General features: G+C 34.8%; 5 protein-coding genes across 5 annotated transcripts in view; 1 reads left to right on the top strand and 4 right to left on the bottom strand.

The window, feature by feature from the left end:
• The window catches only part of Patronin (calmodulin-regulated spectrin-associated protein patronin), a 32,560-nt gene extending 29,067 nt beyond the window's left edge, over positions 1 to 3,493 (bottom strand). Inside the window, exon 1 of the mRNA XM_077439856.1 lies at positions 3,108 to 3,493. Within this exon, the coding sequence (XP_077295982.1) occupies positions 3,108 to 3,140 (33 nt within the window). The 5' untranslated portion in view covers positions 3,141 to 3,493. The remainder of the gene's footprint in view (positions 1 to 3,107) is intronic.
• The window catches only part of LOC143918144 (katanin p60 ATPase-containing subunit A-like 2), a 145,173-nt gene that overhangs the window by 89,531 nt on the left and 39,588 nt on the right, over positions 1 to 16,054 (bottom strand). The window lies entirely within an intron of this gene.
• LOC143917553 (uncharacterized) lies at positions 4,587 to 8,248 on the top strand. Its single transcript, XM_077439091.1, has 5 exons — positions 4,587 to 5,136; positions 5,210 to 5,526; positions 7,027 to 7,167; positions 7,248 to 7,319; positions 7,415 to 8,248. The coding sequence occupies exons 1-5, from the start codon at positions 4,836 to 4,838 to the stop codon at positions 7,670 to 7,672; spliced, it is 1,089 nt and encodes a 362-aa protein (XP_077295217.1). The 5' UTR covers positions 4,587 to 4,835; the 3' UTR covers positions 7,673 to 8,248.
• LOC143917554 (mitochondrial import inner membrane translocase subunit Tim13-like) lies at positions 5,727 to 6,698 on the bottom strand. Its single transcript, XM_077439092.1, has one exon. It carries the CDS (start codon positions 6,607 to 6,609, stop codon positions 6,352 to 6,354), a length of 258 nt encoding a protein of 85 aa, XP_077295218.1. The 5' UTR covers positions 6,610 to 6,698; the 3' UTR covers positions 5,727 to 6,351.
• Positions 7,723 to 14,840, bottom strand: row (zinc finger domain-containing protein relative of woc). Its single transcript, XM_077439090.1, has 18 exons — positions 14,683 to 14,840; positions 14,188 to 14,423; positions 14,017 to 14,099; positions 13,743 to 13,886; positions 13,508 to 13,666; positions 12,964 to 13,173; positions 12,487 to 12,887; positions 11,719 to 12,405; positions 11,292 to 11,567; positions 10,958 to 11,194; positions 10,697 to 10,876; positions 9,927 to 10,059; positions 9,754 to 9,845; positions 9,537 to 9,673; positions 9,264 to 9,421; positions 8,958 to 9,127; positions 8,785 to 8,883; positions 7,723 to 8,711 (listed from the first exon to the last, which is right to left on the bottom strand). The coding sequence occupies exons 1-18, from the start codon at positions 14,725 to 14,727 to the stop codon at positions 8,460 to 8,462; spliced, it is 3,699 nt and encodes a 1,232-aa protein (XP_077295216.1). The 5' UTR covers positions 14,728 to 14,840; the 3' UTR covers positions 7,723 to 8,459.

Genomic DNA, 16,054 nt, shown 5'->3' with positions numbered 1-16,054 from the left:
AACAACAACGCACTCAAGAGGGAGTCCAAAGTTAAGAATCATGGGGTTTAATCTCTTATTTAGACCTAAGAAACTATTGAGTAAAATATAATGACGAATTTAAGTAAATAATTGAATCGCCTTTTAAGCCCGTATTAATTATGGTTTCGCTAATATACTACCATATAAAAAAAATCATTTGTTGCGCATTTTTTTTAGACGTAATTCTGCTTTATGGAATCAACCCAATGATTTTTTACACCTGCAACTCGTGATTTTTTTTTCTTAAAATGTAAAAGGAATGTCGTAAAATTTGATAACAGTAAAATTACTAATTAAATTGCATAAGCTTGTATTAAAACGTACAAAAAAAAAATTACACATTCAGATTAGTTCCATTACATAAAACTACATACGAGGATAAAAGTGCTCCCCACAGATATAACGCGTAATTCTTACCCCAGTACATATTATACAAACACACCTGGATAAATCCAATACCCAATCAGTTGCACATTACATATTCGGAACAGTTCCATAAAATCTTCCGAAATCGTCTGAATACATTTTTTTTAATATAGTCGGCATGCGAATTTGATCAACATGCTAAAACAAAAAAAAAAAGCAATTCGGTGACTCACGAGGCGATCGAGCGTTAATCAGCTCGATGGCATCACAGAAAGCAAATGTCGCGCATTTCGCAAATCCCCCGAAAATCCTAGAATTTAGAACCATATGATAGATAAGCAATAAATAAAAGCGAGTTGAGGTGGAGGAGATAAGTGTGAGCCGAACAGCTGCCACTCAGATGAGTGATTTCGTTGGGTATTCAGCATTAGAACTGAAGCGGAAACTATCTCGGTATTTCCTTATACAGACGTAACCTTGTTCATTGACCTGCTTTAGCCACACAATAATGCAATGGCAAGTTACTCTTTTCGGTATACATAATGTCATCATATTGATATTATCGACATACATGGCGTGATATAAGTACTGCCGTGTGGAAACTGACTACAGCCACCACATACTTGGCCGGCCATCAATCAGACACATCTATCGTGTCTCGTATATGGTGTGGCAGAACACAAAGCGTCCACAATATAAAATAACAACATTTCTGCAAATTGTGGTTTTGTATGCAAATTTTAAAAACATAGATAATAAAAATATTCGAAAATAGGGCAAAATTTCAATGCCGCAATGTATTAATATTTAATCCATCATGGATATACAGCATGTACGTACATACATATATATGTAGTTACAAATAAATTGATAAGATATTTCAATTGTTCCTAGTATTACTATCACTGCAAAAATGTGTAAAATGCATACATACATAGATAGGAAAATATGAATCTTCGTTCGAGATATTCTCCTTTATCGTTGTTTAAAAGACGATAAAAAATACAAAAATTTGCGCAAGTTACATGCATCTCCTTGCAAAAACCGAACAAAATTTTCACAAAGTAATTAACGTTAAGAAATTATTTGCTCATGCAGTGTTTGTCAAACTTGCAATTATAATATTGCTTTGAATACATATAATAAATAGTTGGAAGGATCAAAATAAAAGTTCAATACCAAAAAACTTCAACTACAACTGTATGTATCTGGATCAAAATTAGTTGTTTTGGGAACAAATTTTTGTTTTTGGTAAAATAGTTGTTAAGCAAATTAGTTGTTTTGGGAAGCAAAATATGTATATATATTTGACCTTTTGAATTACAATAAGCAATTCAAATTGGTTGTTAACCTTTGAAAATACTGGAAGATATTCTTAACCGTCCAAGAATATACTAAGTAAACTTGTTAAATATGTAAACACTTAAATAAACAGCCTCATGTATATATTGATATAATTTCAAACAACACTGTTTACATGCCTAAAAAATGGAATATATTAAAACAAGATGGGGGGGTTGCTCGTATATTGATGTAATTGGATTTTTGCACAAATTTTCAACACAACAATAAAATACGCACTTTAATTTTGCCAATGTTGTTTTGAACGGCAATTAACTACCAATTGCCAAATAAAAAGCTACCATTCTTTCCAAATTGGTTAGTACGTACATTCATTCATCTTAAATTTTACCATTTTTTATAAGCTAGACAGTATACATACATATATAATTCTACTAATGACGAATATTTCATTGTGCAATATAAAAGCAAAAACTGTAGTAGCAATAGTAAACAACAATTTGTATGTACATAATATATAACTATATAGCAGTTACTGCATATTAATATATGACATTGCTTTTACAATTGAAAGGGATGATTTTATATTTCGACATACCTATCGAGTGTCATAAATATCCTTTATTTCTCATTTTTATTAATATGACACTAAAATAATAATGTATGCGACACACATAGATAAAATTTATTTTGAGCAGTTTAATTAATAATAGTTTATTCGATTGTTGGTGAAATTTAGCAATATAATTTGTGACAAAATATATTTAAAAAATGAAAATGTATATATGTATAGGACATTCAAATCGATTTCCTTAAAATATAATGAAAAATTTTATAAAGAAATATACATATGAAGTATTTTTTAAAAATTATTTAAATTTAAAGTCTGTCCTTCTTCAACCTGTTAAAAAATCGGTCAACCAATTATACAACGTCTGAAATTGATTGATAAAGTTGCAGGTGTTGGAAAATTACGCACATCACCGTCAGATTTGTATATGATGTAGTGATTTGTATCAGAACAAGATCATTAGGAGAGTCCCGAAATCAGTTGGCGAGGAATCGAAAGCACATCTGGTATATGTATATATATGTACTTGTGTATATACGTGACGTGAGAGAGATGCAGGGGTGACTCACATGACAGTTGACAGGCGAATGTCATGGAAGAGAAGAGGAGTGGAGAGGAGAGGAGAGGAGAGGAGAGGAGAGGAGAGGAGAGGAGAGGAGAAGGCAGAGAAGAGTGGGGTGGGAAGGGAAGAGCAAACGGTTTTGTAGCGGCGTTCTGACCGCATCGATGGAGGACGAAGAGATGACCCTCGTTGAAAGGGCGTGTAAAAGGGTGAGGGGAGGGGAGGGGAGGGGAGGGGAGGAGAGGGGTATGGGGTATGGGGTATGGGGTGTGGGCGGCAACTGACCTGGCGGCTGTCATACGACTCGGCCGGCTGCATGGCGATGGCGATGGCGATGGCGATGGCTCTCGTTTGTACCCTGCGAGTCCCCGGCTGGTGGCAGTCGAGGTGAGGGGCGAGGAGAGAGGGGCGAGGGGCGAGGGGCGAACGGCTGGGGCCAAAGAAAGGGGGCGAGGGGCGCGGCGGGGCCGCCGCGGCCGACACTCGCACCCACTGCGGCCGCAACCACACCTAACTACTTCGCCTCCACTACCACACCACACCACACCACACCACACCACACCACACTACCACCACCACCACCACGCGCACCTCACACACACCGACATCTCTACAGGACTGCCAACGCGCTCGCCCACACTTCTTGTTGTGCCTTGTCGCTCGTCTCCACTGACACATTTCCACTATTGCGACTCCACTTTCTATATTATGATGTAACGATAATTATCTATATATGGCATTCTTTTATTTGAGTGAGATTGATACGATAGAATACGAGATTGAGTAAAAAATTAATTGCTATGTAGTCGGGGCTACTCGGGGGAACGGTGAATATAAAGCCCCGTGCGTGAAAGACCGAATTGTGTTTTAGAGAGGTTCGATCCTGTACTCGCCCAGTTGGAGTGAATTTGCAACTGAACTATTTTTGATTTTATATCATAATTATGATTTTGATGCCGCAAATCATTATAGTCAGAACCGACTCGTGGCGCGTGCGAAGTATTTGGCATACACAGGCGCCGTAAATGAAAAGGCGCCTTAAATGTTTCGAAAAATGTGATATATAAAAATTCTCATGAAATATCATGTTTTCTACTTACACGAAAATTTTAAAATACGAGTACACATAACGATACTCTAACTTTGATTAAAAGATGATGCTCCAAAAATCAATTGAAAATTAAATTGCCCTATCTCCTCAATATTGATGTTTTGCAGTTAAATTTAAAATACAGTAAGAAACAAAAAGCAAAATAATAAAATAATAGCCAGGCGAATTCATTTTACCAAAAGCTGAAAACTTGTAATTTTCAACTTTTTTTAATTTTACAAATTTACAAAATTTTAGCTAGTTCCATGTTTTTGTGTATTTGAATACTTTTTTTTTGATTCGCAAACTTTTAATCATTGTTCTCTAAAGTATCAAGTTATTATCTGTACCAAAAAAATCACAATATAATGTAGTACAATCTAATATCCCATCTTCACACCATTATTCATTCGGTGCTTGCAGAAGCGGATTTTTAAGAAACAATACGATGCTCACAATACTCGTTACTTTTTTCACATCACCTACCAAATCGTTACTACGAAAATCGCGAATACGGAATATTCTCGTTAGTATGATAGTTGTGATAATAGTGAATATCTCTCGATGGACAGAATTTTCGGGAGCCAGATGTTCCGTGATGAAGATAATAGTGACGCGTGCGAGATCGCTGTGTGTGAAATAATCACCGAGCCCAATCGAATATATGACAACAAATGCGTTTTTAGACCAAATTACGCTTAGCATTAAATCGCGACGCGCGCTGTCAAAATTGTGTCTTAAAATAATTAATACAAGAGTCTGACAACAAGTTGTTTCATATCAGGCTTAGATTTAAGATTTAAATAAAGATAATAGAGTTACACAAGGTTTACGGTAACGAGGACGAGAATGATGACTACGCAAATCTGTTCGTAGCGTATTTAGTGTGACAGTTGACAGGTGATAGTCGAACGAGGACTGCGATGCCGCGAACTCGCAGCCGAAGTAGAAGTCGAAGTCGCAGCGAAAGAAAACGTCGAGAACGCGAACGGCCACGACGTAGAGACAGAGACAGAGACAGGGACAGAGATCGGGACCGGGACCGCGAAAGAGAACGGGAACGAGACCGTGAACTTTCTTCCCCGTCCTCATCGCGATCACGCTCCCGTTCCCGATCTAGATCTCGTTCTCGTTCGCGTTCCCGGTCTCGCTCCCGCCGCAACCGAAGAACACGTGATTCCAAGCGAAGCAAAACAACATTAGTACCTCCGCTAGTGACTCAAGGTACACCTTTTAACTTATTCCATTACTTTCGAAGTATTGAATTTTGTGCTCAAGTTGTGTACTTTCGTTGCAGCTGAAATCAATAAACATGGATCGGATGACACTGAGAGTAAGATAGAAAAGGCCATCAAAGCTGCAGAGGCTGCAGGTTTAACCATGTGTAAATTGCCCTCTTATGAACAAAAAGAAGTGGAAGTCAAAGAAGAGATGCCTACAATTCAAGATAGAAACGTATTGGACGAACTCAACCTAGATTCGTTCGTTCCAAAGCAGTTTACGTCAACTAGAAGTAAAAAGATTCCAGATAATATAGTCATCGATTTGGACGCCGGAACAGTGAAGGTTCCCGACATGGAACTGCCTCAAGTGGACTCAATGTTTCATCCAGACGTAAGACGATTTCTTATTTATTTAAAAAATTCCCTACAGTCTAATATCACTCTCCCCAAAAATAATCTACCTAAGTATGGTCGCTACGGTTTCGCCAAAATTTTACCTTAATTTCGATACATTTTTGTTGTTACAGCTCTTTCCAGATGAAAAACTAAGAATGGATAAATGGGTTAAAAAAATGTTTCAATTCAGACAAAAAGCGCTCAGAGGCGAAATTTAATAATTCTTCTTCTTGAATTTATGCAGTTTTATGTTGAAAATTATCATTTCATATTTACCCAAAATTGCAAGAAGATAATCACAATTTTTTCATATATGTACATATATTTAATGCTATATAAAAACTTAAACTCAAATTATTTTTCTTTAAAACATTAATTTTGATAATGTAAAATATCTGTACAATTTATGTGAGTACCGATTATTGTTGATAATAATATCTGTACATTGTGACTTTGTATCGTGCAACGCCGATGAGCTACGTATTACATCAGTGATACTGCAAAACCGTTGATATACTACTTGCAATTCCACAGAATTACAAAAGTAGTAGATTTCGCTGCAGCATGCTCTGTGCGTCAATTGGCGTGTTTTCGCAGATATATATTTTTAAATGTTTTGTACTTCCTGTCTGTCATTCAGCGGTTTTGCAATATCACAGATGTATTATTTAAAAAAAGAAATGTACACAGCTATTACAGAGGAATCTTAATATCTATGAATTTCAATATTTGGACAAATAAAAGATGTAGTGTTCTAAAATATGGTGTATTATTAACAATAGAGTAAATCAACAGGAGAATTAAATGCTAATGTGGAAGACTAGAGGTTGTGTCTCTCGCGCTGCAGCCGGTTGGTGAAAGTGCGCGAGACCAGATTCCACGAATCCATGTATCGATCCATGCACATGGCCACACACTTCTGCTCGGTCGAGTCGAGTTGGGCTCCTGGCTTCACGACGCATTTGCGGAAGCATTTGTCGCTCATCTTCGTCAGCAGCTCTTGCGCGTTCGCCAACGCCAGCTGCTGCCTCACTTGATCCATCAACTCGTCTCGTTGCGCTCCTGAAAGGCCTTCCATGTCTTTTGCTTTACGTCAGATTCCGCAGCTCCTTCTACAACTCTAACCTCAAATCCCCAACTCTAGCATTCGATTGACTGACGGCGCCCAAGCACGTATTCTCTCGACTATAACCATTCACACCTCGCTAATTCGAAATTCGATTTAATTTCCTCACAAATGTCGATTTATTCTCATGGTTTCGGTGATTTTCCACAAAAAGCGGTCTCGATAACGGAACATCTGGCATCCGAAAATTCCATCCATTTAGAGTTACCCACACGAACTATCATACTAACAAGAACTCAGTTCCAGATTATTCGATATTCGCAGCAACGGTTGTTGTGTGCAAGAATTCTTTTACCATGAAATGAAACCAAAATGAAAATTTCACAGTAAATTTTTAGTGTTTAATCATATTTAATTTTGTTTCAACAGGAAACATCTGCCCTTATGGAAAACTTAACCCACGATGAACTAGTGGAAATCACAACATCATCATTGTGCAGAATCCTTCAATCGGATAATCTTCTGAAAGACTTACCCACAGATATTACTCTAGAAGAAGTAGAATCAAGGGTCTCTAACATACTTTTAACAGAAAAATTTTTTATGTTTACTGTGTGCCTTATTTTAATATAACTATAATTTATTTACAGATTGCTGTAGAACACGGAAAGTCAATAAGTTTAACATTATTACGTGACGATGAAGCACCATTACAGATCATTGTGAGCAATGTTATTTTTACGTAATCCGTTCAAATGTATCATTACGTGCTTGAAAATTCCAAATAACTTATTATGCACTTATCTTCTAATTGTAGATTCCTCAGGCTTCAACTGTGAGTAGTTTGAAGAAATCGATACAAAAACATTTTACGGCTCATCAGAATAGATCAGTCCTTAACAGAGATGTTAAAATATCTTGGAAATATATATGGCATACTTATAATTTATTACACAAAGGGATCCCGCTCCCTGCTGATAATGTGTTAATTTCCAATCTTGGCATTTTTAATAAATCTGTTCTAAGCTTTGCAAAAAAAATAAAACGAAAGATTGAACTGAAATCCACATTTTAAATTCAAATAGAAAGGTAATTTTTCATAAATTCAAATGAAGTTTTTATTTTTATTGAAAACTTATTTATTTTTTTTGATTTGAATGTTTCTTACAAATCACTATAATAATTTTATGCATAATGTATGAAGTATTATATGTAATATATTTACATGCAATTTCGTGTACCTGTACAATAGTTTTTATATAGTCAACGCTCATTCATCGGAATGTTGCATTCGAAGCAACATTGATATTATAGTATTTGAGGTGAAATCCAGCCAAAGCATGCATTAAAGTTTACTTTATGAAAAGATTTACAAATAAACTATGTAATTAATTAGAAAGCAATATATTGTAATTGCATTGCTTTGTATTCAGAACTTGTGATATATGACAAATATGAGGCATTCTCATATGTTTTTAGTTTTCAGGTGCTGGTCATGGCAACAACTACATTTTGTTTAGTATATATGTGAGGTTTTTAAATAAAATATAATTTGTATGATAATGTAATGAGGAAGTCCAAACAACAAATGTATACTTTTCCTCTAATAATGAATGAAATATAATTATTATCTAATATATCTATTAACACTATTTAGAAAAAAATTATTACACAATCAGCCATGGTGTTCTCCAATCTCACTGAGCGACAAAAAATCACATTTTTTACTTAATCAGAGCAGAGACTAATCAAGCTTTAGTAAAGATTGATTAGTTTCCGCTCTGGCAATTTTTTTGTTGCTCAGTGTCTTTGACAGGAGAGGGATCGAAGAAGGTTAAATGAAGTATTTAAACAGAAAGAGATTACAAGGGTTCAAATTCTGGTTGCGGCATAGGCTCTGCCGGTAATGGTTCAAATTCTCCAGTACTATCCATATAACTGTCAAGGCTTTGGGTGTTCGAAAGTGGCTCTGAATGCCCTTGAGTGATAACAGATTGCATTGGTTGTTGTTCCACTATGTGAGTGGTGTCATTCAGATCCATTTCCTCGTGTTGAACACATGGAGTTGCCAACGGCTGTTCATACGCTTCGTTTTTCATCTGTTCCAGTTCCATCTAAAATTGAAAAATAAAGTACATTAAAAGCGAATTTAAAAAGTATTCTCTACAAACTCTTTTAAATTTTTACTTGATCATGTTGTAAAACAGAAGGAGGTGCTAAATCATCGAGAGATAGTTGCGTATTTAGAACTGATGGAGGTGCTGGATAATCGTTGATTATATCAACCTAAAATTACAACACATCAAATAAAGGCCATGTTTCATATAAGTAATATATAGAGCTTAACGGTAGAAAAAGACCTGTGGTGCAGTTACTCCATAGTCACTGTCTTTATTTCTCTGGAGACCTAATGAATCCATCATACCATGCTTGGTCGTAGACACTGGAACTGTATTCAATTTGGCTTGTTCTTCTGAGTAATAAGCGCTTTGTCTTTCACACAGGGCAAGATGTTGTGCCAAATCGTTTCCTAAATTAATTAAATAAATTGTACAAAACCATATGTCAACTTTCGACCGGCCGCCACCAACCGATAAAGTTAAACTCATCCAACTATTCTAAATATGTTATAAATATATATATATGTATGTTCTAAATTATTTTACCATCATCGCTTGAGTATGAACATATGCAGTGCATGCTTGAAGATAGCGGCATGGGTCGCTGTCCACGCGTTTTATTCTCAGAACACATTCCAGAATGTTGGAGCAAAGATCTCCAACAGCTTGTTTGGAAGGAGCATTTGGAGCACCGACAAGTTCCACTGCAAATATATTTACACCAAATAAAATCTAATACATAAAACTAAATACAAATTAAACTGAATAAATAAATATCGAATTTATTTATTCAGTTTAAAGCGAATGTATGAAACTCACAGAAAGTGTTTATCGTCTTCGAGTTGTGAATCGCATTCTTTACACAAAAAGCCATCTGGGATGGAAAGAGTCATATTGTCAAATACGTAAGTGAATAAATGATTTGCAGAGTCTTTCACAGGCAACGTGGCTTTGTTCTAAAATGAAAATATGTATTTTTAAATAAAAAACCTTCCGCAGTAGAAATCAAAATGAATATAAGGTAAAAACATAATACCTTAGGCTTACAAATGAGGTAACCAGAGCTGCATAGAGGTTTTGCATCGACTATTGTACTGTGATTCAATATTTGATGTTCTCTGAGTGTACCTGTAAGTAAATAAAATTCAATTAACAATTATATATTTAATATGATATGAAAACATTTAGAAATAAATATGAAATACTAACCTAAATGGACAAATTTCAACGCACACCTATTACACTTGAATGAATTTTGTTTGCCTTGATGTTTTTGTAAATGTTGTAATAAGAATTCAATGTTGGCTTGTAAATCACAACCATCGGCAAAAGCTTTTATCACCTATAGTCATAATATAAATATGTAATATATCAAACAGAGAGCGAAAACTAAATCAGGCCATGTTTAGATTATGTATGATAAATACGATTTGAACCGTCAATGCTTAAAGTTACCAATAAATGAGTGAGCGGGTCTATCTCGTTCAAAAACCCAAGACTCGTTTTCCCGACTTTTTCGGTGTGTTTCGTCATCGAGCTTGTATATATACAAAACACGTATACGAAAATGTTTTGCATAGTGGAGTACTTATTTTACGAGATAAACATTAACTATTAAAAAATCAAAAAATATAGGAAGAATTGATGTTTAAACGTTATTAATGTTAATAGCTTAAAAATCAATGAATGATCACAATATGGCTCGTATATTAAAAACATTACATACATACATATATACAAAAAACATTTTTGCATACAATATACAAACTTCTGTTTATGCAGACGAAAAGTTGAGAAAACGAGTCTCGAGATATTGCAAGTTGGTAGAACAGAGCGCACCAATGAATGAGCACATCACAATTGACTGCTGATTTGTGTCTCATTTATTGCACAATTTCGCCAAGAATCCAGACCATCACTTTATTGTGACGGTCTCTGATAGATGCAACCGTTTGTGTTAAATGAATTTGTATACGTACTTTCAAGCAATAGGGACATTGCATCGTCGCCGAATTTTGATGTTCATTGTAAAAATGATCAATGCACGAACGATGACACGAAACTCGATAACCACATAGGCCACACGAGTAGGGTAGTTCTGATGGCACGTGTGTCTTTTGCATGTGACTTGATAGAATCGACAAAGAATTGAAGCCAATCTAAACAAACAAACATCATTTATAACAAAAAAAATATAACAAAGAGCTTTGAAAATAAACTCAAATTTTCATACAACTTACTTCACATAAAACACAACAATAAGCATTGGTGCCTTCAGATTTGACTTCCAATGGATGTATTTCTAACAAATGTTCATTAAGAGACTCTTGTGTATCAAAGCGATTGAGGCAATACCGACATTGATTCGGAGTACTATTTATATCAACAGACGTTGGGTCAATGTTTGGAAAGACGTGTGAGAAGAGATGTAATTGAAGGTTCGTACTTTTGTCGAAATCAAGTGAGCATTCAGGACACTAGAATTAATTTTGGAGTTATTGATATTGTATGCCTAAAATATGTATAATATATGAATACATAATAAGTGAACAGATATTCATATTATAATATCACCTGAGAGAACATATTGATATCACGGCATTCATTTTTATCACCCACTGCTTCACCAAAATAAAACTTTTCTAAATCTACCATAGGGTCATCTTTCGTTTCCTTTTTAATACTCAATTTAATCTCTTCTTTATCTTTCTTTTTCTCTTTTCGACCGTCTTTCTTCTTCTCTTCTTTCTTTTTATCTTCTTTCTTTTTTGATTCCTTCTTTTTAGGTTCTTCATACACTTTCTTTTCTTCAATTTGTTTTTTCAACTTTTTATCTTTTTTTGATTCCATCTAAAAATCAAAATAAGTGTTTCATTTTTATAATTGTAAAATAAAGAAGAAACATTTTTTGAAATTGAAAAGCGAAAATCAAACTTGGCATCAAAAACAAATGCCTAGAAAATAAAATGTTTAAAAAACCAAAATTTAAATTAAAAAATACCAAAATGACATCATCTTCATCGTCTGGTTCAATATAATTCACTCGCTTTCTTTTTCTGGTTTCCTTTCCACCCAAACTACGACGCAATGGTGGGGAAGGCGGTGATGGAGATACTGCTGGGGAAGGTGGAGGTGATTCTTTTCGTCGCCTTCCTCTCCGAGGAGCTTCTTTGGGAGGAGGGGTCTCCACCCAAAGTGATGGAACAGTTTTAGATGGTTTAAAATTCGCATATCTCCAATTTTTAAAAGGGTTCGACGATATTTTATTCAGTCGAAAAACGAGATTATCCTTTGTATCCAAACGCGTCTGTTCGGCTAAATGTAAAACAATATTATCGAAAGCCAGACCAGGCGACGTGCCATACCATTCTCTCCAAACAAGTTCATCTAGAAATTGTTGAATGATTTGCCTCGAGAGTAAAGATAGTGTGTTTTGAAACATGCGAGGTACGATGCGTCGGAGATATTCCATTATATTTATGTTGCTATTTTTCGACGGTTCGTTGTTCGACACTTGATGTACCGTTTTAAAACCCATCTGCAACAATGTTCCTTTATCGACTGTCAAATCGGTCAATATTATAGAATCGGGATGAACCCACTGCGCCAAAGGTTCCAAAATTTTTTGGAATCGTTTTTTGTAATTTCGCTCTCCATCTGCCAACGGTTCTACAGCTCGTAGGCGTACCTGTAAATAAAAAAAATTACAATTTACTTTTTTTATGAATGAAAGCATGAATTTTGGAACGATGCTTTTAAAAATAACTACCAATTTGGCGTCAGCATCCAAAATACCAAGCACTTCAACTTTAACTTGTCGTTGCAGTCCATCGTGACTTGTTGTGCCAAGTGATATAACTCCGACTTCAATTCGTCTTCCAGATCCTCCCATAAGCGTCATATGATGATGAAGAGCAGCCGTACAAGCTGCACGCAACCAAGTGAATAGTCCCTTTACATACAAGTTATCAACTTTAACCCATTGTACAACATTTTGAACATTTGTTTGACACGCCCAATGATAGATTAATTTTAATAAAACACTAGGGGGGTGAGTAGCTCCTTCAAAGAGAGATCCAGAAAATACAGATACAAAACGTGCCGGACAACATTCTGATATCCAAACATATCCTCCAGAATACGGAAATTTCGATACATCCGAATACATTCCTAAATAATAGATAATCTATTAGTATTAAAAATAATGTAAAACGAAAAACAAATTGTTAGTTGACTATTAACTTACCTAGTTTTAATTTATTTCCACTGTGTATAGCACAGAGTTGTTCAGATCGAACTAAACCTTGTTGAATTAACCATTCGGTGAATTTTGTAGGTGTGTGCATCAGCACAGATTTAACTTTGCTATCCAAAGATGTACGATCGTTGCTACTTGAACCTTCTTTTGTGCGTAGATAAGGACGAGCAACGACTACTAACGAGGGAAACGTTTTACCTATTAAATAAGATATGAATGTACAGTTTAGTTTTCAACCTTAGAAGAATGTATGTATACATTATTAAGTTGACATGCTTGATTCAAATGTATGTTTAAGTTGATATATTGTATAGTACTACAACTGACAGTTCGTGGCGGCACTTCTAGTAATAAACAATGGTTTGCGCTAAAAGAGTGTCATTGGCCAATATCCATCAAAATTTAATCCTACATATATAAATATATTAAATGTATAAATTAAGTATTTTCTTTGTAGATTTCTAGATATATAATAATAGTAAGAGTTTGACTCGAAATCATGTAAACAAGTACATATTAAAATTATCGCAACCTTGCAACTTATTAAAAGCAACTTCACGGGAATCAGGAGCATTTTTTAAATCATCTTTTGTCAAATCAACAATAGCGTTTTTGTTATTTGACCCAGTTGCCAAACCACCAATGGCAGAAGCCTCTGAGGGTCTTACACCGCTAGAAACGCTTTGGACATCTAAAACAATAATTTATATATATTCATTACAAATCAAATTGCTTATAATATGGAATAAAATCAAAAAACTAAATACTCGTAGCTGGAGCTGGTGGTGCTGTTTTCAAGCTTTTTTCTTTTAATGCTTTCAATGATTTTTTATTTTCTTTATGTTTTGGTTCAGGTGAAGGTGGAGTAGGAGGAGCGACATATTTTGGTTCCTTTTCTTTTTCTTTTTTTCCTATGATAAAAGATAATAGGTAGTTTTAAAATAAATTTATCTATAAAAGATATTTTTTATATTATTCAATAGATACATTCTGTTTTATCTTTACAAATATTTGACTATTCATATAAAAAAAATTAAAAACCCTTTTTCTTTCCATGTTCCTTTTTTACCGTCGTTGTCACAGGCTGAGTATTTGGCGTAGCCAATTCAGACAGTCCCGGCGCCCTTAAAAAATAACAAGATATAATATGTAACAGACTGGTAAAAACGAGAAGGTTTTTATTAGCTCAATAACATTTATTTGTGTACTAACTTTCCTTGAACAGTATACGCGGTACATTCTTCACCAGTATACAAAACTTCTCCACCACTTTCTTTAACAATAGAGCTGAGCTTATTTTTTATAGTGTTGTGTTCCTGGTCAGCTTTTTCGTACGCTTGCAACTGTGCGGGACTCAGATCTTCCTCCCAGCATTCCAACTGTAGCGTCGGTTCATCAGGACCAAAATAAAAACGGCTGTGTACGGGTGGTTCTGGAGCTGCAACAACCTGAAATGAGCATACCAAAATTAAAACTCAACGATAAAATGACATCCATCTTTACATAGTGGGAATTCATTATTTTTTTACTTTCTGGAATAACTTATTTTTAATGTAAAATACAAATTCAAAGTTACGTCTAGTGTTATCAATGTTTCCATTATCATAAAAATGAAACAGAGATCAAATATTAAGAATATAATAGTAACAATATCGTACCGGTGTATGGGTTACGTCTAGTAAAGATTTATGTACGAAAATAGCTTACCTCGCGATTCGCATCACGATCTCTTTTAGCACGTTTCAGTTTCATGACGTTTGATGTAAATACACCGTAACTGCAGCCTCGACAGTCGAAACTGACATCTATTTGTCACTCGAGTAAGAGACAGCCGACGCTACCCGGCCACGTGCGCCAACCTACTCATAGACAACACACACTTCTTTCTTGTCTATGGCTACGTCCATATTACCGATATTTACGAATTTTTCCATAACCAGTTACTAAATAGCAACTACAAGTTGCAATATGGGAACTGGATATGGAAAATTTGTAAATATTGGGTGTAGATATGGGTAGTGTGGACGTATCCTATGCTCTTTCAGAATAAAAACATTCCTTTCTGATCAACACAACTAGACTGGTACGCACAAAATGGATATAAAAAAATCATACACAGCGCGATTGACTAATATATAATAATAATAAAAAGTACACTGTATCCATTTTGTAAAATACAATTATACATAAAAGTAGGGCATTTAAAAAAAGGTACCGGAACTCACTTCTTGTCAAGTTTTTTAATAAAGAAAATTATATTCAAATATTCATATTTTATTCGGTTCATAGCATCATATTTTATTATTTTGAGCAATTTATCTGTTGAGCAATTTTACTGAAATAAAATGATGCCACTTTTGATTTCAAGTCACAACGCAATGATAAGAATTTTTTACTTATTCGAAGACTACACACATGTATTTTATAAACCATCAAAAAGTGAGAAGAATAATCAATACTGAGTACATTTCAGTCAAAAATTTGACATTGAATTTTCTTATGATTGTAATCATCATAGAAGTATAGAATGGTCATTGTTAACAAAAATATTGTCTAAAAGCGAGCCATTGAAGAGAGAGACGGAAAGTCAGAAGAGAGACAAGAGAGAGAGAGAGAGAGAGACGGAAAGTCAGAAGAGAAACAAGAGAGAGAGAGAGAGAGACGAAGTTTAGCAAACAATGAACAAACTCTGCCGAGCATAGATTTTGGTAACATTTTTGGAGGCTGAGAGCGATTCTATGCATTCTAGTTGTATGGTAATCACTTATCTGTTCTTCTTCATTTGCTATGTCCTCCTAGAACGTCGGCAACTAGATGTCCCATTCTTATTTTGTCCATTGCTGCTCGGAATAGTGCTCATCTGTTGACATTTTTATTTTACATAGATAATGAAACTTAGTTATTAGAAATTAGTAACTTATCTGTTGAAAATTTTTATATACATAGATAATGAAATTCACTATTTCATGGAATTCGCTAATTTCGAAGTTGGGTTTTATAGATATTATAAAAACTTCACCAACCATGAGATATTATGAAAATTTTGTAGAAACTCCATAAACTATCGCACCATTGTCCA

The sequence above is a fragment of the Arctopsyche grandis genome, chromosome 10 (assembly GCF_051622035.1).
Source record: "Arctopsyche grandis isolate Sample6627 chromosome 10, ASM5162203v2, whole genome shotgun sequence".
In the NCBI taxonomy this organism is placed as follows: domain Eukaryota; kingdom Metazoa; phylum Arthropoda; class Insecta; order Trichoptera; family Hydropsychidae; genus Arctopsyche; species Arctopsyche grandis.
Note: the sequence above shows the minus strand (reverse complement) of the source record. Positions and strands in the feature narration are given on the sequence as shown.

Coding starts and splice junctions, on each gene's coding strand:
- row (XM_077439090.1), bottom strand. CDS start 14,727: ATGAAACTGAAACGTGCTAAAAGAGATCGTGATGCGAATCGCGAG. Junction 13,887..14,016: donor GGAACATGGAAAGAAAAAGG/GTTTTTAATTTT, acceptor CTTTTATCATAG/GAAAAAAAGAAAAAGAAAAG. Junction 9,846..9,926: donor GTTGAAATTTGTCCATTTAG/GTTAGTATTTCA, acceptor ATTTACTTACAG/GTACACTCAGAGAACATCAA.
- LOC143917553 (XM_077439091.1), top strand. CDS start 4,836: ATGCCGCGAACTCGCAGCCGAAGTAGAAGTCGAAGTCGCAGCGAAAGA. Junction 5,137..5,209: donor ACCTCCGCTAGTGACTCAAG/GTACACCTTTTA, acceptor CTTTCGTTGCAG/CTGAAATCAATAAACATGGA. Junction 7,168..7,247: donor TAGAAGAAGTAGAATCAAGG/GTCTCTAACATA, acceptor ATTTATTTACAG/ATTGCTGTAGAACACGGAAA.
- LOC143917554 (XM_077439092.1), bottom strand. CDS start 6,609: ATGGAAGGCCTTTCAGGAGCGCAACGAGACGAGTTGATGGATCAAGTG.